Below are 27,981 nucleotides of genomic sequence, written 5' to 3'. Positions count from 1 at the left end.
CAATAAATATTAATCGCTGTTACCATTACAGAATCCAGTAATAAATCAGTGGAATTACTATAGGAATAAGGAGGATTCTGCAATGGTAACAATGGCTAATATTTATTGAGTGTTTTCTTGTGTCAGAAAGCTTTAAGTGCTCTACAACTATTAATTTATTTATTTCTCACCAAAGCTGTATGAGATGGCTACTATGATTCCCACTTTATAGTTGAAGAAACTGAGTACAAAGAGGTTAAGCAACTTGTTGAGAGTCACAGCTGCTAAATACTAACAGCTGAACCCAGACAAGAGTATCCCATACTCAGTGTTCTTAATCCATAGTCCGTATTTTGTTTTTTTTCTAGATTACTCTGGAGAGTACACTGAGATGACTTTACCAAAGTTTGGGACATTACATTTATAGGTGGTAGTGATTCTATTACAAATTTAAGAATAAAACTCTGTGAGAATTATACTAATATTACTAGGGTTATCAAAGCAAATCCTGAGTGCATAATATTTCTAAAATCTGGTATGCATACATAAAATCTATTTTATGGTACTTTATTCATTTTTGCCCTAATTAGACAAAAAGCTAAGTAGAAATAGAAAATCCAGTTTTGATCATAAAATCTTATGTTTGAACCTTTAGAATGTTGCTATATTTCAACACTTTAAAAGTCTGATTGATTTAAGAAGACAAGGAGAACCACGTCAGATTGTGAAATATATTAATCCCAAAGAGGTAAGGACATTACTTGTTGATACTGCATCCTATATTTTTCCTTAAAATGTGATTACTTTATCAATTCAGTGTGCTCATCGTATTTGTTTCTTTTTAAAACTGTTTTTAATAAGTATTACACATATGTTGAAAGTTCATAAAACATAAATATATAGCTCAATGAATCATCACAAAGCAAACACCTATGTAACCATCACCCAGATCAATGTTTTCATACTCCAAATCACTCCCTTCAGGTACCCTACAAATCACTGCCAACTCCCTTCTTCCTAAAGGTAACCACTATTTTATATTCTAACGTAATACTTTAATTTTCTGTTTTTGAACTGTATATAAATAGAATCCTATACTATGCTTGGGGTATATATTTGTTCATCCAACAATACATTTACATAGCTAAAATTCATTCATTTTTAATTAATAGGCATTATTCACTTTTATGAATATATTGCTATTCATTCTACAGTTGATTGACCTTTGTATTTTTTCTAGTTTGGGGCTATTATAATAACTGTTTCTGGGAATTTTCATGTCTCCTCATGGATAAGTGTACACGTTTTTTTTTTGTTTGTTTATACTACACCTAGAAATGGAATTGCTGAGCTACAAATTATGCTTATCACAACTCTGGGAGATAATGCCAGATTATTTCCCAAAGCTATTGTACTAATTTATATTTGCACTAGCAATCTTTGGTATTCTTAGTGCTTTACATTCTCACCAATACATAATATTGTCAGTTTGTAATTTGTATTTCCCTGATACTTTTGTGATGTGGAAAGTGCTTATTCAAGTCTCCTCTGTGTGTGTGTGTGTGTGTGTGTGTGTGTGTGTGTATTCCCTATCCTTATGAGTTTTGGGGGTTTTTGTTTGTTTGTTTGTTTGTTTGTTTTTTAAGACAGGGTCTCACTCTGTCACCCAGGCTGGAGTGCAGTGGCACGATCAGGGCTCACTGCAGCCTCAACCTCCTGGACTCAAGCAATCCTCCTGCTTCAGCCCCATGAATAACTGGGACTATAGGCGCATGCCACCGTGTCCAGCTAATTTTTTGTATTTTCAGTAGAGACAGGGTTTTGCCATGTTGCTCAAGCTGGCCTCGAACTCCTGGACTCAAGTGATCTGCCCACCTTGGCCTCCCAAAGTGCTGGGATTACAGGCGTAAGCCACTGTACCCCTTATTGGTCTTTTAAAAATCAGTTCTTTGTATTTTTTTTTTAACTACTTCTTTTTTCTCAACTTATTTTTTGTGGTAAAGTACACATAATATAAAATTTACTATCTTAACCATTTTTAAGAATACAGTTCAGTGGTACTAAACACATTTATAATGTGTGTAACCATCACTAACCATCACCACCACCCATCTCCATAAATCTTTTCATCTTATAAAACAAAACTCTATCTTCATTAAACAGTAACTCCTAATTTTCCCTTCCACCTATCTCCCAGCAACTACAATTCTACCTTCTGTCGCTATGAATTTGACTAATTATCTTATAGGAGTAGAATTATACAGTACTTGTCTTTTTGTGATTGGCTTATGTCACTTAGCACAGTGTCAAGATTCACCCATGTAATAGTTTATTGCAGGATTTCTTTCTTTTCTTAAGGCTGAATAATATTCCATTGTGTGTATATACTACGTTGTACTCATCCACTGATGGACACTTGGGTTGCTTCCATGTTTTAGCTATTATGAATAATGCTTCTATGAATGGTTATACAATTATCTCTTTGAGACCCTTCTTTTAATTCGTTTGTGTATATATCCAGAAGTGGAATTGCTGGATCATATGATAATTCCATTTTTAAGTTTTTTAGGAGCAACCTAAAAAGTTTTTTAGGAGTAACTGTTTTCCACAGTGGCTGTACCATTTTGTACTCTCACCAATAATGCACAAGGGTTATATATTCTTTATAGAAGCCCTTTGTCCGTTATCTGTGTTACATGCATCTTTTTTTCACTCTATGACTTGTCACTCTCTTAATGGAGTCTTTCCTTTGATTTTTTATTATTAAAAATGTCAAATATATGCAAAAGGAGAAAGAGTAAAGTCAAAAGCCACCATGTACCCTGTACCCATCATCTAGCTTCAACAATTAGCGATTCATTGGCCGGGTGCAGTGGCTCAAGCCTGTAATCCCAGCACTTTGGGAGGCTGAGACGGGCGGATCACGAGGTCAGGAGATCAAGACCATCCTGGCTAACACGGTGAAACCCCGTCTCTACTAAAAAATACAAAAAATTAGCTGGGCGAGGTGGCGGGCGCCTGTAGTCCCAGCTACTCGGGAGGCTGAGGCAGGAGAATGGCCTAAACCCGGGAGGCGGAGCTTGCAGTGAGCTGAGATCCGGCCACTGCACTCCAGCCTGGGGACAGGGCGAGACTCCGTCTCAAAAAAACAAAACAAAACAAAACAAAACAAAAAACAATTAGCGATTCATAACCAATCTTGTTTCATCTATACCTCTACCCACTTTCTACAACCTCTAGGTTATTTTGAAGCAGTGGTGTCTTTTGATGAACAAAGTTCTCAATTTTAATGTAGTTCAGTTTATCAATATTTTCCTATATGGTTGGTGCCTTTTTAATTTGCTTTTTTTTTTTTTTTTTTTTTCTTTTTCTTTTTTTGAGACAGGGTCTCGTTCTGTCTCCCAGGCTGGAGCACAGTGGTGTGATCACAGTTCACTGCAGCCTCAACCTCCTGGGCCCAAGCGATCCTCCCACCTCAGCCTCACAAGTAGCTGGAGCAACAGGCATATGCCACCATGCCCAGCTAATTTTTTTCATTTTTTGTAGAGATGGGGTCTCCCTAGGATGCGCAGGCTGGTCTCAAACTCCTGGGCTCAAGCAATCCTTATGCCTTGGCCTCCCAATGTGCTGGGATAACAGGTGTGAGCCACTACAGCAAGCTGGTGTTTTTTGTTTTGTTTTGTTTTTTGGTTTTTTTGTTTGTTCATTTTTTAGTACTTTAAGTTCTGGGATACATGTGCAGAATGTGCAGGTTTGTTACATAGGTATACATGTATCATGGTGATTTGCTGCACCCATCAACCCGTCATCTACATTAGGTATTTCTCCTAATGCTATCCCTCCTCTAGCCCCCAACCCCTCTACAGGCCCTAGTATGTGATGTTCCCCTCCCTGTGTCCATGTGTTCTCATTGTTCAACTCCCACTTATGAGTGAGAACATGCGGTGTCTGGTTTTCTGCTCCTGTGTTAGTTTGCTGAGAATGATGGTTTCCAGCTTCATCCATGTCCCTGCAAAGGACATGAACACATCCTTTTTTATGGCTGCATGTATTCCATGGTGTATATGTGGCACATTTTCTTTATTCAGCCTATCACTGATGGGCACTTGGGTTGGTTCCAAGTTTTTGCTATTGTGAACAGTGCTCCAGTAAACATACGTGTGCATGTGTCTTTATAGTAGAATGATTTATAATCCTTTGGGTATATTCCCAGTAATGGGATTGCTGGGTCAAATGGTACTTCTGGTTCTAGATCCTTGAGGAATTGTCACACTGTCTTCCACAATAGTAGAACTAATTTATACTCCCATCAACAGTGTAAAAGTGTTCCTGTTTCTCCACATCCTCTCCAGCATCTATTCTTTCCTGACTTTTTAATGATTGCCATTCTAACTGGTGTGAGATGGTATCTCATTTTGGGTTTGATTTGCATTTCTGTAATGAGCAGTGATGCTGAGCTTTTTAAAATACGTTTGTTGACCACATAATTGTCTTCTTTTGAGAAGCATCTGTTTATATCCTTCATCCCCTTTTTGATGAGGTTGTTTTTTTCTTGTAAATTTGTTTAAGTTCCTTATAGATTCTGGATATTAGCCCTTTGTCAGATGGATAGATTGCAAAAATTTTCTCCCATTCTGTAGGTTGCCTGTTCATTCTGACGGTAGTTTCTTTTGCTGTGCAGAAGCTCTTTAGTTTGATTAGATCCCATTTGTCACTTTTGGGTTTTGTTGCCATTGCTTTTAGTGTTTTAATCATGAAGTCTTTGCCCATGCCTAGGTCCTGATGGTATTGCCTAGGTTTTCTTCTAGGATTTTTATGGTTTTAGGTCTCACGTTTAAGTCTTTAATCCATCTAGAGTTAATTTTTGTATAAGGTGTAAGGAAGGGGTCCAGTTTTAGTTTTCTGCATATGGCTAGCCGTTTTTCCCAGCACTATTTGTTAAATAGGAAATCTTTTCCCCATTGCTTGTTTTTGTCAGGTTTGTGAAAGATGAGATGGTGTCAAAGGTGTGCTTCTTTTGGTCAGGTTTGTCAAGGATGAGATGTGTGGTGGTATTTCTGAGGCCTCTGTTCTGTTCCATTGGTCTATATATCTGTTTTGGTACCAGTACCATGCTGTTTTGGTTACTGTAGCCTTGTAGTATAGTTTGAAGTCAGGTAGCATGATGCCTCTAACTTTGTTCTTTTTGCTTAGGATTGTCTTGGCTATATGGGCTCTTTTTTGGTTCCATATGAAATTTAAAGTAGTTTTTTCTAATTCTGTGAAGAAAGTCAATGGTAGCTTGATGGGGATAGCATAGAATCTATAAATTACCTTGGGCAGTATGGCCATTTTCATGATATTGATTCTTCCTATCCATGAACATGGGATGTTTTTCCATTTGTTTGTGTCTTCTCTTATTTCCTTGAGCAGTGATTTGTAGTTCTCCTTGAAGAGGTCCTTCACATCCCTTGTGAGTTGTATTCCTAGGTATTTTATTCTTTTTGTAGCAGTTGTGAATGGGAGTTCACTCATGATTTGGGTCTCTGTTTGGCTATTATTGGTGTATAGGAGTGCACATTGATTTTGTATACTAAGACTTTGCTGAAGTTGCTTATCAGCTTAAGGAGATTTGGGGCTGAGACAATGGGGTTTTCTTAATATACAGTCATGTCATCTGCAAACAGAGACAATTTGACTTCCTCTCTACCTATTTGAATACCCTTTATTTTTTTTTCTTGCCTGATTGCTCTGGCCAGAACTTCCAATACTGTGTTGAAAAGGAGTGGTGAGAGAGGGCATCCTTATCTTATACCGGTTTTCAAAGGGAATACATCCAGATTTTGCCCATTCAGTATGATATTGGCTGTGGGTTTGTCATAAATAGCTCTTATTATTTTGAGATATGTTCCATGAATACCTAGTTTATTGAAAGTTTTTAGCATGAAGGGGTGTTGAATTTTATCAAAGGCCTTTTCTGCATCTATTGAGATAATCACGTGGTTTTTGTCATTGGTTCTGTTTATGTGATGGATTACATTTATTCATTTGTGTATGTTGAACCAGCCTTGCATCCCAGGGATGAAGCCGACTTGATTGTGATGGATAATCTTTTTGATGTGCTGCTGGATTCGGTTTGCCAGTATTTTATGGAGGATTTTTGCATCGATGTTCATCAGGGATATTGGCCTGAAATTTTCTTTTTTTGTTGTGTCTTTGCCAGGTTTTGTTATCAGGATGATGCTGGCCTCATAAAATGAGTTAGGGAGTAGTCCTTTTTCTATTGTTTGGAATAATTTCAGAAGGAGTGGTACCAGCTCCTCTTTGTATCTCTGGTTGAATTCAGCTGTGAATCCATCTGGTCCTGCAATTTTTTTGGTTGGTAGCCTATTAATTACTGCCTCAATTTCAGAACTTGTTTTTGGTCTATTCAAGGATTCAACTTCTTCCTGGTTTAGTCTTGGGAGGGTGTATGTGTCCAGGAATTTATCCATTTCTTCTAGATTTTCTAGTTTATTTGCAAAGAGGTGTGTATATTATTCTCTGATGGTAGTTTGTATTTCTCTGGGATCAGTGGTGATATCACCTTTTTTCATTTTTTATTGTATCTATTTGATTCTTCTCTCTTCTTTATTAGTCTGGCTAATGGTCTATTTTGTTAATCTTTTCAAAAAAAAAAAAACAGCTCCTGGATTCACTGATTGTTTGAAGTCTTGTGTCTCTATCTCCTTCAGTTCTGCTCTGATCTTAGTTATTTCTTGTCTTCTGCTAGCTTTTGAATATGTTTGCTCTTGCTTCTCTAGTACTTTTAATTGCGATGTTAGGGTGTCGATTTTAGATCTTTCCCGCTTTCTCCTGTGGCTGTTTAGTGCTATAAATTTCCGTCTAAACACTGCTTTAGCTGTGTCCCAGGGATTCTGGTATGTTGTGTCTTTGTTCTCATTGGTTTCAAATAACTTATTTATTTCTGCCTTTGTTTCATTATTTATCCAGTAGTCATTCAGGAGCAGGTTGTTCAGTTTCCATGTAGTTGTGCAGTTTTGAGTGAGTTTTAAAATCCTGAGGTCTAATTTGATTGCAGTGTGGTCTGAGAGACTGTTAGGATTTCTGTTCTTTTGCGTTTGCTGAGGAGTGTTTTACTTCCAATTAGGTGGTCGATTTAGAATAAGTGCAACGTGATGCTGAAAAGAATGTATCTTTTGTTGCTTTGGGGTGGAGAGTTCTGTAGATGTCTATTACGTCTGCTTGGTCTAGAGCTGAGTTCAAGTCCTGAATATCCTTGTTAATTTTCTGTCTCGTTGATCTGTCTAATATTGACAGTGGGGTGTTAAAGTCTCCCACTATTATTGTGTGGGAGTCTAAGTCTCTTTGTAGGTCTCTAAGAACTTGCTTTATGAATCTGAGTGCTCTTGTTTTGGGTGCATGTGTATTTAGGATAGTTAGCTGTTCTTGTTGCATTGATCCCTTTACCATTATGTAATGCCTTTCTTTGTCTTTTTTGATCTTTGTTGGTTTAAAGTCTGTTTTATCAGAGACTAGGATTGCAACCTCTGCTTTTTTTTTTTTTTTTTTTTTTTTTTTTTTTTTTTTTTTTTTGGTTTCCATTTGCTTGGTAAATATTCCTCCATCCCTTTATTTTGAGCCTACCTGTGTCTTTGCATGTGAGATGGGTCTTCTGAATACAGCATGCCAGTGGGTCTTGACTCTCTCCAATTTGCGAGTCTGTGTCTTTAATTGGAGCATTTAGCCCATTTACATTTAAGGTTAATATTGTTACTGTGTGAATTTGATCCTGTCATTATGATGCTAGCTAGTTATTTTGCCCATTAGTTGATGCAGTTTCTTCATAGTGTTGATGGTCTTTACAATTTGGTATGTTTTTGCAGTGGCTGGTACCAGCTTTTCCTTTCCATATTTAGTGCTTCCTTCAGGAGCTCTTATAAGGCAGGCCTGATGGTGACAAAATCTCTCAGCATTTGCTTATCTATAAAGGATTTTATTTCTCCTTTGGTTATGAAGCTTAGTTTGGCTGGATATGAAATTCTGGGTGGAAAATTCTTTTCTTTAAGAGTGTTGAATATTGGCCCCCACTCTCTTCTGGTTTGTAAGGTTTCTGCAGAGTGATCTGCTGTTAGTCTGATGAACTTCCCTTTCTAGGTAACCCGACCTTTCTCTCTGGCTGCCCTTAACATTTTTTCCTTCATTTCAACCTTGGTGAATCTGATGTTTATATGTTTGGGGTTGCTCTTCCTGAGGAGTATCTTTGTGGTGTTCTCTGTATTTCCTGAATTTGAATGTTGGCCTGTCTTGCTAAGTTGGGGAAGTTCTCCTGAATAATACCCTGAAGAGTGTTTTCCAGCTTGGTTCCATTTTCCCTGTCACTTTCAGGTACATCAATCAAATGTAGGTTTGGTCTTTTCACATAGTCCCATATTTCTTGGAGGCTTTATTCATTCCTTTTCGTTCTTTTTTCTCTAATCTTGTCTTTATGCTTTATTTCATTAAGTTGATCTTCAATCTCTGATACCGTTTCTTCCGCTTGATCGAGTCAGCTATTGATACTTGTGAATGCTTCATGAAGTTCTCGTGCTGTGTTTTTCAGCTCCATCAGGTCATTTATGTTCTTCTCTAAACTGGTTATTCTAGAGGGCAATTCCTATAACCTTTTTTAAAGTGCTTAGCTTCTTTGCATGGGTTAGAACATGCTCCATTAGCTTGGAGGAGTTTGTTATTATCCACCTTCCAAAGCCTACTTCTGTCAATTCGTCAAAATCATTCTCCATCCAGTTTTGTTCCCTTGCTGGCGAGGAGTTGTGATACTTTGAAGGAGAAGAGGTGTTCTGGTTTTTGAAATTTTCAGCCATTTTGTGCTGGTTTTTCCTCATCTTTGTGGATTTGTCTACCTCTGGTCTTTGATGTTGGTGACCTTCGAATGGGGTTTCTGTGTGGACATCCTTTTTGTTGGTGTTGATGCTGTTCCTTTCTGTTTGTTAGTTTTCCTTCTAACAGGCCTCTCTGCTGCAGGTCTGCTGGAGTTTGCTGGAGGTCCACTCCAGACCCTGTTTACCTGGGTATCACCAGTGGAGGCTGCAGAACAGCAAAGATTGCTGCCTGTTCCTTCCTCTGGAAGCTTTGTCCCAGAGGGGCACCTGCCAGATGCCATCCAGAGCTCTCCTGTATGAGGTGTCTGTCAACCCCTGCAAGGAGGTGTCTCCCAGTCAGGAGGCACGGCGGTCAGGGACCCACTTGAGGAGGCAGTCTGTCCTTTAGCAGAGCTTGAGCACTGTGCCGGGAGATCCTTTGCTCTCGTCAGAGCTGGCAGGCAGGGACGTTTAAGTCTGCTGAAGCTATACCAACAGCCATCCCTTTCCCCAGGTGCTCTGTCACAGAGAGATGGGAGTTTTATCTATAAGACCCTGACTGGGACTGCTGCGTATCTTTCAGAGATGTCCTTCCCAGAGAGGAGGAATCTAGAGGCAGTCTGGCTACAGTGGCTTTTTGGCACTGTAGTGTGAGCTCTGCCCAATTCAGACTTCCTGGCAGCTTTGTTTACACTGTGAGGGGAAAACCACCTACTCAAGCATCAGTAATGGCAGACACCCCTCCCTCACCAAGCTTGAGCATCCCAGGTCGACTTCAGACTGCTGGACTGGCAGCGAGAATTTCAAGCCAGTGGATCTTAGTTTGCTAGGCTGTGTCTGGGTGGGATCCGCTGAGCTAGAGCACTTGGCTCTGTGGCTTCAACCCCCTTTCCTGGGGACTGAATGGTTCTGTCTTGCTGGCATTCCACGCACCACTGGGGTATGAAAAAAACTGCAGCTAGCTTGGTGTCTGCCCAAAGGGCTGCCCAATTTTGTGCTTGAAACCCAGGGTCCTGTTGGCATAGGCACCCTAGGGAATCTCCTGGTATGCGGGTTGGGAGTATCATGCGAAAAGCATAGTATCTGGCCAGAATGCACAGCTGGTGCTTTTTATAACCTTTTCCAACTCAAAGGTTATAAAAATATTCTATTATACAAGATTTATTGATTTGCTGTTTATACTTAGATCTACAGTCCACCTGGGATTGACTTTTGTGTATGGTGTGAGGTACAGGTCAACATTTTTTTTTTTTTTTGAGACAGAGTCTTGCTGTGTTGCCCAGGGTGGAGTCCTGTGGTGCTATCTCGGCTCACTGCAACCTCCACCTCCCACGTTCAGTGATTCTCCTGCCTCAGCCTCTCTAGTAGCTGGAACCACAGGTGCCCGGCACCACACCCGGCTAATTTTTTGTATTTTTAGTAAAGACAGGGTTTCACTGTGTTAGCCAGGATGGTCTCCATCTCCTGACCTCATGATCTGCCCACCTTGGCCTCCGAAAGTGCTGGGATTACAGGTGTGAGCCACCATGCCTGGCCCAGGTCAACATTCTCATTCTTCCATGCAGATATCCAAGTGATTAAACACTATTTATTGAAAATGCTATCCTGTCCCTACTGTTCTGCAGTGCCACCTTTAAAATAATTAAATCAGGTGGCCATTTATGTATTAGTCTGTTCCATTGGTCTATTTTTCTACTATTGTCGTAACTATTACAGCTTTATAGCAGTCCTATTAAATGATAGAGAAGACACCCAGTCTTACAATTCTTCTTCAAGAAAACACTCCAGGCTATTCTTGAATGCTTTTTATTTCCACATAAATCTTTGAATTAGCTTGTCTATTTCCACACCAAAATAAATCTGTTGGAGAAATGAAAATTGTAGAGTAAGGAGTTCTAAGAATAACTGTCGGCCGGTGCCATGGTTCACGCCTGTAATCCCAGCACTTTGGGCAGCTGAGTCGGGTGGATCACGAGGCCAGGAGTTCGACACCAGCCTGGCCAACATAGTGAACCCTGTCTCTACTAAAAATACAAAAATTAGCCGGGCATGGTGGCATGTGCCTGTAGTCCCAGCTACTCGGGAGGTTGAGGCAGGAGAATCGCTTGAACCAGGGAGGCAGAGGTTGCAGCGAGCCAAGATTGTGCCACTGCACACCAACCTGGGTGACAGTGTGAGACTTCATCTCAAAAAAAAAAAAAAAAAGAATAACTGTCAGAATCAACTTTATTGTAACTCTGGAGTCTAATTAAAAACTTAGAGCAACCAGAGGAGTGCTTTTAATGAAGAAAAAGGCTACTAAACTTTAAGAAAGCAGGGTGGTGTTTTTGCCTACCCATGAAACATCCCTTGTTCTCCAGCTTGGCAGCAGCCATAGAAACAAAGGCCCCTATTCCTGGTGTGGCTTATTGGGGCCAGAGTGCAAAATACAGAACGTGTTCTCAAAAATTGTGGTTATGTTTTTTTGTTTGTGTGTTTGTGTGTGTGTGTGTGTGTGTGTGTGTGTGTGTCTTTGTTTTTGAGATGGAGTCTTGCTCTGTCACCCAGACTGGAGTGCAGTGTTGCGATCTCGGCTCACTGCAACCTTCGCCTCCCAGATTCAAGCGATTCTCCTGCCTCAGCCTCCCAAGTAGCTGGGATTACAGGCGCCACCACCACACTCAGCTAATTTTTTTTTGTATTTTTAGTAGAGACAGGGTTTCACCATGTTGGCCAGGCTGGTCTCGAACTCCTGACCTCAGGTGATCCACTCACCTCAGCCTCCCAAAGTTCTGGGATTACAGGTGTGAGCTATTGCACCTGGCCTGGTTGTGCATTTTGATCTGTCTGGCAGTTCCCTGAGGAACCTGCACAGAGGCTTGCCTTTATTTCACCCCTCTCCATGCCATCACAGGGATGGGCCAGCTTATGGGATTTAAAATCGTTTACAACCTGCAGCCACCTCAGGCAATAGATGGCAGACAAGGCAAGGACTGGCAAACCTAAAAATCTAGGTAGAATGAAGCTGAGGAGAAAGATACATGGGGATGTCTGAACAAATAGAGATTATCAAAAAAGAGAAAGATGACTAGTGCTTGCCAGGTGTTGGGGGTAGAGTGAAGGAAGTGACTGCTTGATAGATATGGGGTTTCCTTTTGCAGTGATGAAAATATTGTGGAAGTAGTGGCTGTACAATACGAAAGTACTAAATGTCACCATTGGTTAATTTATGTTGTGTGGATTTTTACCAAAATAAAACATATTTTTAAAGTCTGTTGGAATTTTGACCAGGTGCGGCGGCTCACACCTGTAATCCCAGCACTTTGGGAGGCTGAGACAGGAGGATCACTTGAGCTCAGAAGTTTGAGACCAGGGCAACATAGTGAGACCCCATCTCTACAAAAAAATAAAAAATTAAATTAAAAGTCTATTGAAATGTTGATTGGGATTGTATTGAATATTTAGCTCATTTTGAGGAAAACTGATACGACAATACTGAGAGCTCTAATTCATGAACATTTGTGGGAAATAGGGATAGGCTGCTTAGATCCCTCTTTAAGAAGGATTCACTACCCAATCTCAGGGACTGCAGTCCACAGACAGCCTCCAGCTGTGAGAATCTTCAGTGTCTACCCTAACTGCAAAGAACTGCCTGATGCTAGGTCAACCCTTTCCAGGGAATCCCACATCCAGTGACTGAGCAGAGGGTGGTGGGTGAGGAGATGGGTCTAGAAGCCATTGTGATGTGCATCAACTCTTTTGGCAGTATTCACTTTAGAGGTCCCAGCAGGATTGGCCCAGGCTTTGTGTGGCTTACATTGCAGTTCAAACTCTTTTTCTGCCTAGTTCTTCTTCCCTCCCCTTTCTTCCATAGGTATTGAGCCCTAATAAACCTGTGGCACTCAAACTTCATATAAGCATCTTCTTTTGGAAAACCTAATTTAAAATATTATTTAGTTCTTCTAAATTTTCTCTCAACAAATGCTTTATAGTTTTCTATAGAGAGGCCTTGCATCTCTTTTGTTAGGTTTATAACTTGCTTTTTAATGCTCCTATAAATGGTAATTACAAAATTTTTGTTTTCTTATTTTTGATGCTATTATGTAGAAAGACAATCAATTTTTGTATATTAGCTTTGTTCCCAACAACTTTGCAATCCTCATTTATTCTAATAATGTGTACATTGATTATTTTGGATTTTCAATATAAACAATCATGACATCCTCAATGAGTTTGTTTTTCCCTTTTCAAGCACAATACATTTTATTTCTTTTGCTTGCCAATATACACTGGCTGGAGTCTTCAGTAATGGTGAATAGAAGTTATAACCACTGTCTTATTCTGGATTTCAGAGGGAAGGATCAATATTTCATCATTAAGTATGAGGTGTGCTATTTTTGTTTGTTTGTTATAGAATCCTTTTATCTGATTAAGGAAGTTTCCTTGTATTCCTGTTGAGCTAAAATAATTTTTTAATTTTGTTTTTAGAGGCCAGGTCTCACTCTGTTACCCAGACTGGAATGCAGTGGTGCCATCATAGCTCACTACAGCCTCAACCTCGTGGGCTCAAGTGGTCCTTCCACCTCAGCCTCCCAGGTAGCTGGGACCCCAGGTGTGGGCCACCATGCCCAACTAATTTTTTAAAAGTTTTTTTGTAGGGACAGAGTCTTCTTATGTTGCCCAGACTGGTCTCAAATTCTTGTCCTCAAGCAATCCTCCTGCCTTGCTTGGCCTTTGAAAGTGCTAGCATTATAGACGTGAGCCACCGTGCCCAGACAAGAGTTTTTTTAGAAATCCAAGAACAGATGCTAAATTTTATGAGACCTTTTTTGCTTTAATTAAGATACTATTTTTCTTTTGTTCTTATTTTTTGTTTGAATGTTAAATCTTCTTAGCATTCCTAGAATAGGTACATTTTGGTTATAATTATCTTATCCCTTTGAAATATCACTGAATTTAGGTTGCTAATATTTGGTATAAATATTTGCACCTGTGTTTCTGCAGCACATGTAATTTACTGTCTTTGTCAGATTTTGGTATCACATTTAACTGGCCTCCTAAGACAAACTGGGAATGTTTTTACTCTTTTTACTTTCTGAATTTCTTTTTCACATTGTTATTTTGTCCTTAAATGTACTTTGTAAGGATTTACTAATAAAGCCATCTGTGCCAGGAGTTTTCTCCATGAAAAGATTTTAAATTACAATTTAGAATTATAGTTCTATTTCTATTTTGTATTTCTTCTTGTGCTAGCTTTCATAAGTTATATTTTTCTAGGAAGTTTTCATATAAATTTTCAAATTTATTAGCTTAAAATTATTCATAATACCTCTTATGATCTTTCTAATGTCTTAGAATCTGTAATAGTTATCTTTATTTTATTCCTAGTATTGGTTATTTGCGTCTCCTCTTTTTATTCTTGAGCAGTCTCTTTGGAGTTTATTACTTTTGTTAGTCTTTTCCAAAAACAATTTTTAGCTTTGTTGTTTCTTTGTATTGTTCATTTGTGTCCTACCTCATCATTTTCTGCTGTTTATTATTTCCTTCTTTATATTTTCTTTGAATCTTGTTTGCTGTTGTTTTTCCAACTTTTTGAAATGGATGCTGAATTTACTGATTTGTAGCCTTTTCTGGTATATGTATTTAAGGACATAAATTTTTATCTAAGAATGGTTTTAGTTGCAGCTTACAAGTTTTGATATGTCATATTTTCATATCAAATTCAATTTAAAATATTTTAAAATTTCTACTTTATTTCAGTTATTTAGAATTGTACTTTTAAATTCCTGGACATTTGGAAATTAGCCAGTTATCTTTTTGTCCTCAGCCCTTATCTTGATTATGCTGTACTTTCAATCCTCTGTTAATTGTCTATTTTTAATAAATTTTTATCTGTACTTGAAAAGAATATATGTTTTCTAGTTATTGAGCATAGTATTGCATGGATGTCAGTTAGATCAAGTTTTTCAGTTATGTTGATCAAATCTTCTATAGCCTTACTGAATATTTTTGTCTAGTTATACTATCAGTTACTGAGAGATATGTATTAAAAGCTTGCACTATGACTGAATATATGTCTATTTTTCTGGTAGTTTATATATATTTGAGACCATGTTATTAAGTGAATACTTAAGGTTATCATATCTTTCTTGAATTGAACCTTTTATCATTATAAAGTGTATCCCTTAAGGTCTCAAATTTCTGGTATTAATACAACCACACCAACTGTCTCTTTTTTTTTTCTTTTTTTAACAAATCAGAAAGTTTTATTGGCTGTAATATTGTGTTTCCTTTTTTTATTACCATACTTTAAGTTTTGGAATACATGTGCAGAATGTGCATGTTTGTTACATAGGTATACACATGCCATGGTGGTTTGCTGCACCCATCAACCTGTCATCTACATTAGGTATTTCTCCTAATGCTATCCCTCCCCTAGTCCTCCACCCCCCGACAGGCCCCGGAGTGTGATTTTCCCCTCCCTGTGTCCATGTGTTCATTCTCACTGTTCAACTCCCATTATGAGTGAGAACATGTGCATACCAGCTGTCTCTTATTTGCATGGTATATCTTTCCTGTTATTTTACTTCCAACATTCTGAATATTTACATTTTTGCTGTGTCTTTTTGTAGGCAGCAGGGGTTTTGTTTGTTTGTTTGAGACAGAGTCTCGTTCTGTTGCCCAGGTTAGAGTGAAGCGGCAGTATGTATCTCAGCTCACTGCAACCTCCACCTCCCGGGTTCAAGCATTTTTGTGCCCCAGCCTCCCCAGCAGTTGGAATTACAGGCATGCGCCACCACGCTCAGCTAATTTTTTGTATTTTTAGTAGAGATGGGGTTTTGCCATACTGCCCAGGCTGGTCTCAAACTCCTGAACTCAGGCAGTCCTCCCACCTCAGCCTCCCAAAGTGCTAGGATCACAGGCGTGAGCCTCTGTACCTGGCCTGGCAGCAGGTTGTTAGCTAACATTTTTTATCCAGTAAGATACTCTTTGTCTTTTGTCATAACATTTACTTCATTCACATGTAATGTAATTACTGATATTTGGGAATTTAAATCTACCCTGTTAACTATTTACTCTCTTTATGTCTCAGACATTCTACATTCTTTTTCAACATGTTATGGCCTTCTATGGGAATGAGTTTTTTTGTTTTATATTTTTCTCTATATATTATCATTCTTTTACACTTATTCAAGAGATTGCAACATGCATATTTGACTTATGAAATCATATATAGTTTTGCATTTTTATCTTCTCCCAGACAATGCACTTATTTCTCATTATCCCCTTTGACTTATATACTCTGGCTGTTATACTTTTAAATTTGCTATTGATGGATCTTATGGTAAGAGTACATTTAATTCAATAAGAAGCTGCCAAACTTTTTCCAAAGTTGCTGTGCCATTTTGCATTCCCACCAGCAAAGAATTACCGCTCCACATCCTTGCTAGCATCTAGTGTTGTCAGTATTTGAATTTGGTCCTTCTAACAGGTGTATAGAGGTATCTCATTGTTTTTGTTTTGTTGTTGTTGTTGTTTTGAGATGGAGTCTCTGTCTCCCAGGCTGGAGTGCAGTGGCACAATCTCGGCTCATTGCAACCTCTGCCTCCCAGATTCAAGTGATTCTCCTGCCTCAGTGTCCTGAGTAGCTGGTATTCACACCCCATCACACCCGTCTAATTTTTGCATTTTTAGTAGAGACAGGGTTTCACCATGTTAGCCATGGCTGGTCTCAAACTCCTGACCTCAAGTGATCCACCTGCCTCAGCCTCTCAAAGTGCTGTGATTGCAGGCTTGAGCCACTATGCCAGGGCCCTCATTGTTGTTTTAATTTGTAATTCCCTAATGACATACAACGCTGACCATCTTTTCATATGCTTATGTGTCGTCTGTATATCTTCTCTAGTAAGATAGCTTTACAGGTCCTTTGCCCATTTTTAATTCAGATTGTTTGTTTTCTTATAGTGAAGGTTAAAGAGTTCTTTGTATATTTTAAATACCAGACCTTTATCAGATAGGTGTTTTGCAAGTATTTTCTTTCCAGTTTATGACTTGTCTTTTCATTATCTTAATGCCCTTCATTGAGTACAACTTTTTAATGAAGTCCATCCTATCTATTATGCTTTTGGTGTTATATCTAAAAAGTCATTACCAAAGCCAAGCTCACCTAGATTTCCTCCTGTGTTATCTTCTAAGAGTTATACAGTTTTGCATTTGATATTTAAGTTTTCATCCATTTTCAGTTACTGTTTTGTGAAAGGTGTAAGATCTTTGTCTAGATTTTTTTTTTTTCTTGAACGTGGATTCCCACAATGTCCAAATGGTGTTCCAGCACCATTTGTTGAAGACTATTCTTTCTCCACTAAATTGCCTTTGCTCCTTTGTCGGAGAATAGTTAACTATGTTTGTGTGGGTCTGTTTCTGGGCTCTCTGTTCTGTTCCGTTGATTTATTTGTCTATTCTTTTACCAGTACCACACTGTCTTGATTATTGTTGTTTCATGGTAGGTCTTGAAGTTGGGTAGTGTCAATTCTCCAACTTTGTTGTTCACCTTCAATATTGTAGTGGCTATTCTGGGTCTTTTGCCTTTCCACTTAAAATTTATAATCAGTTTGTCCTTATACATAAAATAAGTTCCTGGGATTTTGATTGAGATTGCATCGAATCTATAGATCAAGAAAGAAGGGAAGAGCAGACATCTCGACAATATTGAGTCTTCCTATTCGGGTGTATGGAATCTCTCTCCATTCATTTAAATCTTCTTTGATTTCCTTTATCACAGTCTTATAGTTTCCCTCATATTGATTTTTATATATTTTGTTAGATTTATACCTAAGTATTTTACTTTTTTGGGTGCTGATATAAATGACATTGTGTTTTAAAATTTCAAATTCCGGTTGCTTATTGCTGGTTTATAATAAAGCCGTTGATTAGTGTATTAACCTTGTGATTCATTGGGATTTTTTAACATAGACGATCATGTCATCTCTGAACAAAGACAGTTCTTTTTCCCCCTTCTCAATCTGTATACTTTTCATTTTCCTTTCTTGTTTTATTGCATTAGCTAGGACTTCCAGTGTGATGTTGAATAGAAAAGGTGAGGGGACATCTTTGTAGGAAAACATTTAGTTTCTCACCATTAAGTATGATGTCAAGTGTATATTTCTTATAGATATTATTAAGTAGAGGAGGTTCCCCTCTAGTCGTAGTTTGCTAAAGTTTTTATCATGAATGGGTGTTGGATTTGTGCGAAAATTTGTTTATTATCCTTTTTAGTGTCCATGCAATCAGTAGTGATGACCTGTATTTTTCTTCTTTTTTTTCTTCACCATTTTCATTCTTGCCAAATTTTATTCCAAAAAAAAGGGGATGTGTGTGGAAGATTAAGATGTCCATGAAGAGTAACCCATCATCATGACAATAAAGTATTCAATTAGACAGAAATGACAAGGACCATTTCTGATATTAGTAATGTGTAATATCTGTCTTTTTTTCTTAGTTACCCTAGCCAGGAGCTTACCAATTTTATTGATCTTTTCAAACCAGCTTTTTGTTTCTCTTCTCTCTAGATTTCTTGTTATCAATTTCATTGATTTCTGCTCTAATCTTTATTATTTATTTTCTTCTGCTTGCTTTGAATTTAATTTGCCTTGCTTTTCTAGTCCCTCAAGGCAGAACATTAGATTATTTCATTCAGATCTTTTTTGTTTTCTAATACACGCATTCAGTACTATAAATTTTCCTATAAGCTCTGTTTTTGCTGAATCCCTTAAATTTTAGTCAGTTATATTTTCATTTTCATTTATTTCAAAGTATTTTTAACTTCTCTTCAGGCTCTTTATTTGACCTACTTGTTATTTAGAAATGTGTTATTTAATTTTCAAGTTTTGGAGTTTTCCAGCTATCTCTCTGTTACTGATTTCTAGTTTAATACTATTGAGGTATGAGAGTATATTTTGTATGATTTCTATTCCTTTTAAATTTGTTAAGATAGGCCCATATATGACAAATCCACAGCTAATATTGGAACAGGGAAAAGTTGAAAGCACTTCCTGTAAGAACTAGAAAAAGACAAGGATGCTCATTATTACCACTCCTATTCAGGACAGTATTGAAGTCCTAGCCAGAGCAATTAGGCAAGAGAAGGAAATAAAAGGCATTCAAATGGGAAAATAAGAAGTCAGAGTCTCTTTTTTTTACTGATGACATGATCTTATATATATATCAAATGTTCTGACATAGAAGTGGGTGCTAAAAATGTATACACATGAATGTAGAGAGTGGAGTGATAGACAATGGAGAGTTGGAATGATGAGCTGGTTGGAGGGAAGTGGAGGATGAGAAATTAGTTAATGGATACAATATACATTAATTGGGTGATGGATACTCTAAAAGTCCTGACTTGACCACTCTGCATTCTATGTTTGTAACAAAATTGCACATGTACTGCATAAATTTGTACAAATAAAAAAATGTGTTAAGGTGTGTTTTATGGCCCAAAACGTGGTCTGTCTTGCCAAATAATTTGTCTGTGCTTGAGAAGAATATGTATTCTGTTGTTCGAAGAAGTGTTTTATAAATGTCAATTGGATCCAGTTAATTTATGCTGCTGTTCAGTTCAATTATGGCCTTACTGGTTTTCTGCCTTGCTGAATCTGTCAATTACCGATAGAGGGTTATTGAAATCTCCAATTATAATAGTAAATTACTATATTTTTTCTTGCAGTTTTATCAGTTTTTGCTTCACATATTTTGCTGCTTTGTTGTTAAGTACTTACATTATCGTCATGTAATGCTCCATTTAGTCCTGACAATTTTCCTTGATCTGAATTTGGCCTTGTCTGAAATTAGTATAGCAGTTTGGTTTTCATTCTATTAGTATCATATGTCTTTCTTCTTCTTTCTTCTTTCTTCCTCTTTGATAAAGCCTCACTCTGTTGTCCAGGTTGGAGTGCGGTGGTGTCATAATGGGTCACTGCAGCCCTTGACCTCCCAGGCTCAAGTGATCCTCCCGCCCCAGCCTCTGAAGTAGCTGGGACTACTAGTGCATGCCACCACACCCAGCTAATTTTAAATTTTTTTGTGTGGAGTCAGAGTCTCACTATATTGCCCAGGTTGGTCTTTGTTCTTTTCTTTGTTATTAATCTGTGTCTTTATATTTAAAGTGGGTTGCTTGTGGATAACATATAGTTGGGTCTTGATTTTTTATTCACTCTGACAGTCTCTGATATGCCCTTTTTAATTGGTATAAGTAGATCATTGACATTTAAAGTTGTTGATATAGTTCAATTGATATTTATTCTATTTGTAATTGTTTCCTGTTTGTTGCCATTTTTTTTTTTCTATATTCCTTTCTTTTTCTGCCTTCTCTGGTTTTAAGTGAGCATTTTATATGATTTCATGTGTATGTTTTACATGTAAATAGACTAAAGAACCCAAATGAAAGCAAAGGTTGTCAGACTGACAAAAACCCTATCTATTTATTATTTTTCAGGCATACTTTAAACAATAAGAATAGAAAACAATAAGAATAAGACAATGGAAAAATATACATCATGCAAACTTTAATTAAAAGAAAGTCAGACCAGGCACGGTGGCTGACGCCTATAATCCCAACACTTTGGGAGGTCGAGGTGGGTGGATAACTTGAGGTCAGGCATTCGAGACCAGCTTGGCCAACATGGTGAAACCCCGTTTCTACTAAAAATACAAAATTTAGTCAGGCAAAAGTTAGTCCCAGCTACTCGGGAAGCTGAGGCAGGAAAATCTCTTGAACCCGGGAGGGGGAGGTTGCAGTGAGCTGAGATCACACCACTGCACTCCAGCCTGGATGACAGAGTGAGACTCCATCTCAAAAAAAAAAAAAAAAAAAAAAAAAAGAAAATCAGTGTCATTATGTTAGTATTGGACAAATTAAGCTTTAAGGAATAAAGTTTGTGAGCTATAAAGAGGGCAGTTTCATAATGATAGAGTAAGTTCAACAGAAAAATATAAAAATTCTGTACTTATAAGACAAAAATTTACATAATTACCAGAAGAAATATAGTAATCATCAAGCATAGTCAAAGATTTTAACACAACTCTCTTGGTAACTGATAGAAACAAGCATGCAAAAAATTTAGTACAGATATTGTAGATTTTAAATTCTTTACCTGATTGATATAGAGAGAGAACACTGTTACTACTTTTGCAACACTGCAAAATGTCTGAAGTTCTGCAAAAGTAATGTTGTTTTTAAGTGCATAGAAAATGTTTCCCATAATAGATCACATGCTTGGATTTAATGAAAGTGTCAACAAATTTCCAAGGTTTGAAATCACAGAGAATGTTTTCTAGTCTCAGTGGAATTAAACAAAAAATTAATGAGAGTACAGAAGTAGAAAACCACCACATTTTTGCGAATTAAGCACATGAGATTAAATAATCTATGGATTAAAAGAGAAAATTAGAATATATTTTATACTAAGTCATAATGAAAATATGACATCAAAACTTGTGGAATGTATCTAAAGTAGAGCTCAGACAGAAATTTATGCCTCTAAATGCAAATATTAGAAAATAAGAAAAATTAAAAATCAGTTTACCAAGTTTATACTTCAAGCTAGAAAAAGATAACCAAATTAATCCCAAAGAAAGTAAAAGGAAGGGGGCCGGGCATGGTGGCTCATGCCAGTAATCCCAGCAGTTTGGGAGGCTGAAGCAGGGGGATCACGAGGTTAGGAGTTCGAGACCAGCCTGACCAACATGGTGAAACCCCGTCTCTACTAAAACTACAAAAAAATTAGTCGTGGTCGTGCGCGCTTCTGATCCCACCTACTCAGGAGGCTGAGGTAGGAGAATCGCTTGAACTCAGGAGGCAGAGGTTGTAGTGAGCCAAGATCGGGCCACTGCACCCCAGACTGGGCGACAGAGCAAGACTCTGTCTCAAAAAAAAAAAAAAAAAAAAAAAAAAAAAAAAAAAACAGTGAAAGGAAGGAAATAGTGAAGATAAAATCAGGTATCAATGAATAGAAAGTAGAAGTGGCTGGCAGGGTGGTTTACACCTGTAATCCCAGCACTTTGGGAAGCCAAGGTGCACAGATCACTTGAGCCCAGGAGTTTGAGACCAGCCTGGGCAACATGGAGAAACCCCTTACCTACAAAAAATAAAAAAAAAATTAGCCTGTCACGGTGGTGCATGCCTGTAGTCCCAGCTACTTGGAATGGTTAGGTAGAAGGATCAGTTGAACTGGGGAGGTTGAGGCTGCATTTAACCATGATGGTGCCATTATGCAAGTAAAAGCCAGTTGGTTCACTGAATAGGTTAATAAAATTGATAAACCGCTAGCATGACTGATAGATCCATATGGCCAATAAGCATATGCAAAGTGCTCAGCATGGTTAGTCATACGAAAATACAAATAAAAACTACAGTGAGCTACCATTATAACCCCACCAGAATGGCTAAAATTAGAAGGATTGACAGTACCAAATGTTGATAAGGAGACGGAGCAACCAGAACTCTCATATATTGCTGGTACGGGGTTGTTACAAAAATTTGGAAAACTCTTTGGTAGTCACTAGTACAGCAAATTACAGATGCTCCTTGGCTTATGGCAGTGTTATGTTAAGATAAACTCATCGTAAAGTGAAAATATCATAAGTAAAAACTGCATTAAATACACCTAACCTGCCAAACATAACTTACCAGTTTAACTTAGTCTATACTGTAGAGCAGCAGTCCTAACTTTTTGGTGCCAGGGACTGGTTTAGTGGAAGATAATTTTACCACAGACTTGGGATATGGAGGATGGTTTTGGGATGAAATTGTTCTACTGCAGATCACCAGGCATTAGATTCTCATAAGGCGTGTGCAACCTAGATCCTGTGCATGTGCAGTTCACAAGCGGGTTTGTGTGCCTGTGAGAATCTGATGCTGCTGCTGATCTGACAGGATGGGGAGCTCAGGCAGTAATGCTCCTGACGCTCACCTCCTGCTGTGCGGCTCAGTCCTAACAGGCCACGGACTGGTACAAGTCCATGGCCTGGGGGTTGGGGACCCCTGTTGTAGAGTATCAGTTGTTTACCCTCATGATCATGTGACTGACTGGAAGCTGTGGCTTACTGCCACTGCCCAGCATCACAACAAGAGCATCATACCACATATTGCTGGCCTGGGAAAAGATCAAAATTCAAAATTTGAAGTGTGATTTCTACTGAATGCATATCACTTTCACACCATTGTAGTCAAAATTGTAAGTTGAACCACTGTAAGTCAGGGCCATCTATATACTTACGTACCATATATACCTCATGACCTCTCATATTTCATTTCTGGGTATGTAACAAAGAGAAATGATTGCTATAACCCACAGAAGACATAAAAATGAATGTTCACAGTAGTTTTTTTCATTTTAACCCAAAACTAGAGACATATCAAATGTCCAACAATAATATAAATTGTCATATATTCTATTATATGATGGAATGGTAGATAGCAGTGAAAAAGAACTAACTGCTGCTATCTACAACTACATACATGAATCTTAGAGATTTATCACAGATGCATGTTGAGCAAAAGAAGCCAAGCACAAGAGAGTACAATACATATGTAAAAATTCATGGAGCTGTACACTTAAGATCTGTCCACCTTAGTGAAAAAATGTATATATGTATATTATTACAGTTCAAATACAGAAAATAGGTTTTATAACAGGATCTCACACTTCTTATTTGAATTCATAAAATTTTTAGTCAAGAGAAGATTATTTGGCAAAATTAATGTTGTCTTTAAGATTCTACAGTTTGAATAGCATCTATTTTCTGATCTAACCTAATATGATCAGGAGACCAGATTGAACTGCCTTCCGATAAAGGACCAAGAATTTTTTTCTCTACTTTCCATTTGGTGCAGCATACCAAACTAAAATCTAGAAAACCTATTATATACAATTCTTACATTATTTTATTTTATTTTATATATTTATTTATTGAGACGGAGTCTCTGTCACCCAGGCTGGAGTGCAGTGGTGCAATCTCTGCTCACTGCAGCCTCCACCTCCCCGGTTCAAGCGATTCTTCTGCCTCAGCCTCGAGAGTAGCTGGAATTAACAGGCACCCAATACCACACCCAGCTAAATTTTGTATTTTTAGTAGAGACGAGCTTTTACCATGTTGGCCAGGCTGGCTTCAGAACTCCTTACCTTAAACAATCCACCCTCCTCAGCCTCCCAAAGTGTTGGGATTACAGGTATGAACCACCACGCCTAGCCGAGAATTTTAAACATGGCTTTTTAAATTTAACAATAGCTAATTAGAAAAGGTCATCTACTGTTGAATTTAGGTTGCTCAGTCATAATATTTTCTTTGAATTTACCTGTAAGATAATATTTTATATGTAATATTTGACGACTTATTTAAAAGTTAAATTTTATGAGTAAAAAATTACTTGGCTTTTATGTTTATATATTGTATAAAGAGGAAACAGTTTGGTATCATTTTTTCATTTAACATAGAAGCTGTATTAGTTATTGATGTCCATAAGAAATTAAGTACTTAGCTTATAAAATATTTACTAATTACAAAAAAGTTTTTTAAATGGCTGAGCACCTTGGCTCATGCCTGTAATCTCAGCACTTTGGGAGGCCAAGACAGGAGTATCAGTTGAGGCCAAGAATTCGAGACCAACCTGGCAACATAGACTCTTGTCTCTACATGAAAAAAAATAAATAAATACAGAATTAACCAGGCATGGTGGTGCATACCTGTAGTCTCAGCTATTTGGGAGGCCGAGATGGGAGCATTGCTTGAGCCCAAGAGGTTAAGGCTGCAGTGAGCTGAGATTGTGCCACCACACTCCAGCCTGGGCAACAAAGTGAAATTCCATCTCAAAAAATTTTTTTAAACAATTTTTCTAATTTAAAATTGATTGTCTGAGGTTGGTTCACTTGACCTATTTCCTAAATAGTCAATATTTAGCAATTATTTAAAATAATAGAATGAGAAGTAGTGAATTGATACATACAGAATCCTGAAGAATAATATATAAGAATGATATATTTTCTTATAGGCAGAGCTTCTAGATGCTGCTGCTGGCATTCATGTGCGATTCAGATTAGGTGGAGTAAGTATGGATGAATGCTTATTTGGTAGTTTTAAGGCACATTTTTATGAAATTAAAACAATGTAATTTTTTAAATGTAAAACATTTTTGTAGTTAACATTACAATGGTTCTTTGAACTTTTCCATCTACAGGTTAAATTTCCACCTGATATATACTATAAGATTTTTACTCACAGACCTATTGAAGATCTGTGTGCTAACAGCCCTAGAAATTATGCAAAACTTCCAGCAAAGCATACATCTCATAATAAAAATGATCATCTTCAGGAAGAGGATCATAGTGGCTGGTATCATCGTATAGAAAACAATGGCTGGAGGCCAGTTTCTGATACAGTAAGAAAAATGTTAATTTTTAATCTTATGTATTTAGAAACCCATTTGTATTTTTGTATTTAATTTTAAAATTAATTTTAAAATTATTTTTTAAAATAATAAATCCTAGTAATTTAATTGATACATTTTGCTTAAGTTAGCTACTCGGGGGTTGCTAATAATACTTCAAGGCACAGCAATTTATCTTTTTATTACATTTAATTTTACTTTTAATTATCCACTTTGAATCTAGGCCATCTTTAGATACTCTCTGGTACTCAGCAGATTATATACTCAGTATGCGGATTGTAGAATGTGGTTGTTGAATATATTAACACTAAGTATGACCAGGCACTGTGGCTCATGCCTGTAATCCCAGCACTTTGAGCTGAGATGGCACCACTGCACTCCAGCCTGGGCAACAGAGTGAGACTCTGTCTCAAAAAAAAACAAACAACAACAACAAAAACAAACAAAAGAATATACCAAGTATGAAAAGTAAAAATGATCAAGGTATGAATTCATTCATTTGTTTAATAAACTATTGCATATCAACCATATACCAGACATTGTTCTGGATGCAGGGGATAGACTTAAGTAGTTTGCCTTTCAATTAGGGAGACAGTCAAGTAAACAGGATATTTCAGTACAGTGTAGTAAATATGTTAAGTGGTTTAATAAGGGCAAATATATAGTGTTTGGAAGGATTAACAAACTCTCCTTATTATCTAGGGTATGTGTGATAGAGCAGGGGGAATGAGCTGGAGGGTGAATATAGACAACCAGTTAGGAGAAAGTGTCATAACGGGGAAACCACAAAGTCTTAGGACATGGTACAGGGACTTCTGCATTCCTGAAGGGTGGCTGTACTCCTTGAGAATTAGAGTCATCAAAAGCCATCAGCACTAAGAGTAGGTCAGGTCTATTCATAAGAGAAGATGAGACACTCTTAGAATATATCTGTTTATCCATTCAACAAATACTTATTAAGTACCTCAGTACACTGGTACTTTGTTGGTCTATCTGTAGCATGTGCTTCTGAAGGCTGAGTGTACTCCTCACCCGTCACTTAATTAGAAATACCTTGAAAGTACCTATCCTTTCCTCTGTTTCTATCTTGGCATATTCCCTACTGAACACACAGAAGTTCTTTTCTATTGCCAGATAACCTCACAATCAATATTTCAACATTTTGTATATTCATTTTTGTTTCTCAATAGTTTTGGCTATCTACTGACAGTATAGTGGTAGAAGACAAAAAGGAAAGTGAATTCCATTTCTCTAAACTGAAGAGAAGGCAAGACTTGGAAAAGAAAAGAAAACTTAGAAAAATAGAGTGGATGAGGCAAATGTAAGTTGATGAAACACTTACTAAGGAAATATGTAGTATTTGGGGAAAAAAACAAATTTGAAATGAGGTATTGCTCCTCACAAGAGGGCATTAGCTGCCCCAAACGACGAATGAATAAAATGCACACTGACACACAGATACTCTGTTTTGCCCATCCTGCTGAGTGTCCGACCGCCTACACACCAAGAGAGGCTTGTCACTGCGGCTGGCCCCCGTCAGCTAGGGAGACTCATATTTATTCATTAAGATTAGTTAACAAAAGCTTGAGTCAACGCCATTAGAGGGTAACTGACATTGTGGACTTCCCCAGTAAAAAGCACACATCAAAGGCTTGTCTTAAGACCACATGAGTAAACAAGCTAACTAGATAAAACTTCCCCACATCCCGTTGTTTACTACTTTAAACTTTTTAACTAAAGGTAATGGGACCACGCCGCCTTCGGCCTGGTCTATTACCGAAGTCATGTGAAAACCCTTAGGCCTTCCAAAAAGGTTTTGTGGCCATCATAACTAATATTTTTCCCAGCAGCCTGATTGAATCCCAACATTGGAGAACTATACCGCCTGATTTCAAGACTTACAAAGCTACTGTAATCATGATATTGTAGTATTGGCATATAGACAGACATATAGGTCAATGGAGCAGAATATGGAATTGTGAAATAAACCCCCATGTGGCTGGGTATGGTGGCTCACGTCTGTAACCCCAGCACTTTAGGAGGCCGAGGTCGGCGGATCGCGAGGTCGGGAGATCGAGACCATCCTGGCTAACACGGTGAAACCCCGTCTCTAGTTAAAAGGAAAAAAAAAAAATTAGCCGGGAGTAGTGGCGGGCGCCTGTAGTCCCAGCTACTCGGGAGGCTGAGGCAGGAGAATGGCGTGAACCTGGGAGGCGGAGCTTTCAGTGAGCCGAGATCACGCCACTGCACTCCAGCCTGGGCGACAGAGCGAGACTCCCTCTCAGAACAAACAAACAAAAGTATCAAAGACAGAAAGTGGAAGTTACAAGGCTTTTTAAGGCCTTATCTTGGAAGTCACAGCAACATTTATTCTGCATTCCGTTGGTCAAACTCAAGTCCTAACAGTCCTAAGGGGGTCAAGTAAAAGGTGGGACTCACAGGAAGTTCCATATACATTACAGCTTCACTTGCAGTACAGAGGGGGAAGGGAAGTCCTTCCGCCGGGATAGAACCTCAAGTAGCATACCTGGTTGTATATTGTGCCTGGAAGAAAAGATGACCAGAAGTACAGATCTATAGATGGATGGTGACTGATGGTTTGCCTGGATGGTCAGGGATTTGGAAAGAACATGGGTTAGAAAATTGGTGACAAGTGGTCTGGGGAAGAGGTATGTGCAGACTTCTCCAAATGGGCACCAAGTGAGAAGATACTTGTGTCCTATGTGAATGCTCACCAAA

General features: G+C 38.0%; 2 protein-coding genes across 14 annotated transcripts in view; both read left to right on the top strand.

The window, feature by feature from the left end:
- POGLUT3 (protein O-glucosyltransferase 3) overlaps window positions 1–27,981 on the top strand; it is a 603,612-nt gene that overhangs the window by 59,763 nt on the left and 515,868 nt on the right. The gene's annotated exons all lie outside the window — the stretch shown is intronic.
- C14H11orf65 (chromosome 14 C11orf65 homolog) overlaps window positions 1–27,981 on the top strand; it is a 142,298-nt gene that overhangs the window by 27,064 nt on the left and 87,253 nt on the right. For 6 of the 13 annotated variants that reach the window (XM_050758718.1, XM_050758723.1, XM_050758719.1 and 3 more), the window contains exons 3-7: window positions 635–727; window positions 964–1,002; window positions 24,847–24,900; window positions 25,033–25,233; window positions 26,433–26,563. In XM_050758718.1, coding sequence (XP_050614675.1) covers window positions 635–727; window positions 964–1,002; window positions 24,847–24,900; window positions 25,033–25,233; window positions 26,433–26,563 — 518 coding nt within the window. Of the gene's footprint in view, window positions 1–634; window positions 728–963; window positions 1,003–19,307; window positions 19,913–24,846; window positions 24,901–25,032; window positions 25,234–26,432; window positions 26,564–27,981 lie in introns of those variants that run through there. The other 7 variants (XM_050758728.1, XM_050758725.1, XM_050758716.1 and 4 more) reach the window with 6 other exon arrangements.

Source organism: Macaca thibetana, chromosome 14, assembly GCF_024542745.1.
Source record: "Macaca thibetana thibetana isolate TM-01 chromosome 14, ASM2454274v1, whole genome shotgun sequence".
Classification (NCBI taxonomy): Eukaryota; Metazoa; Chordata; class Mammalia; order Primates; family Cercopithecidae; genus Macaca; species Macaca thibetana.
The sequence above is the reverse complement of the archived record's forward strand: the minus strand, read 5'-3'. Positions and strand labels throughout refer to the sequence as shown.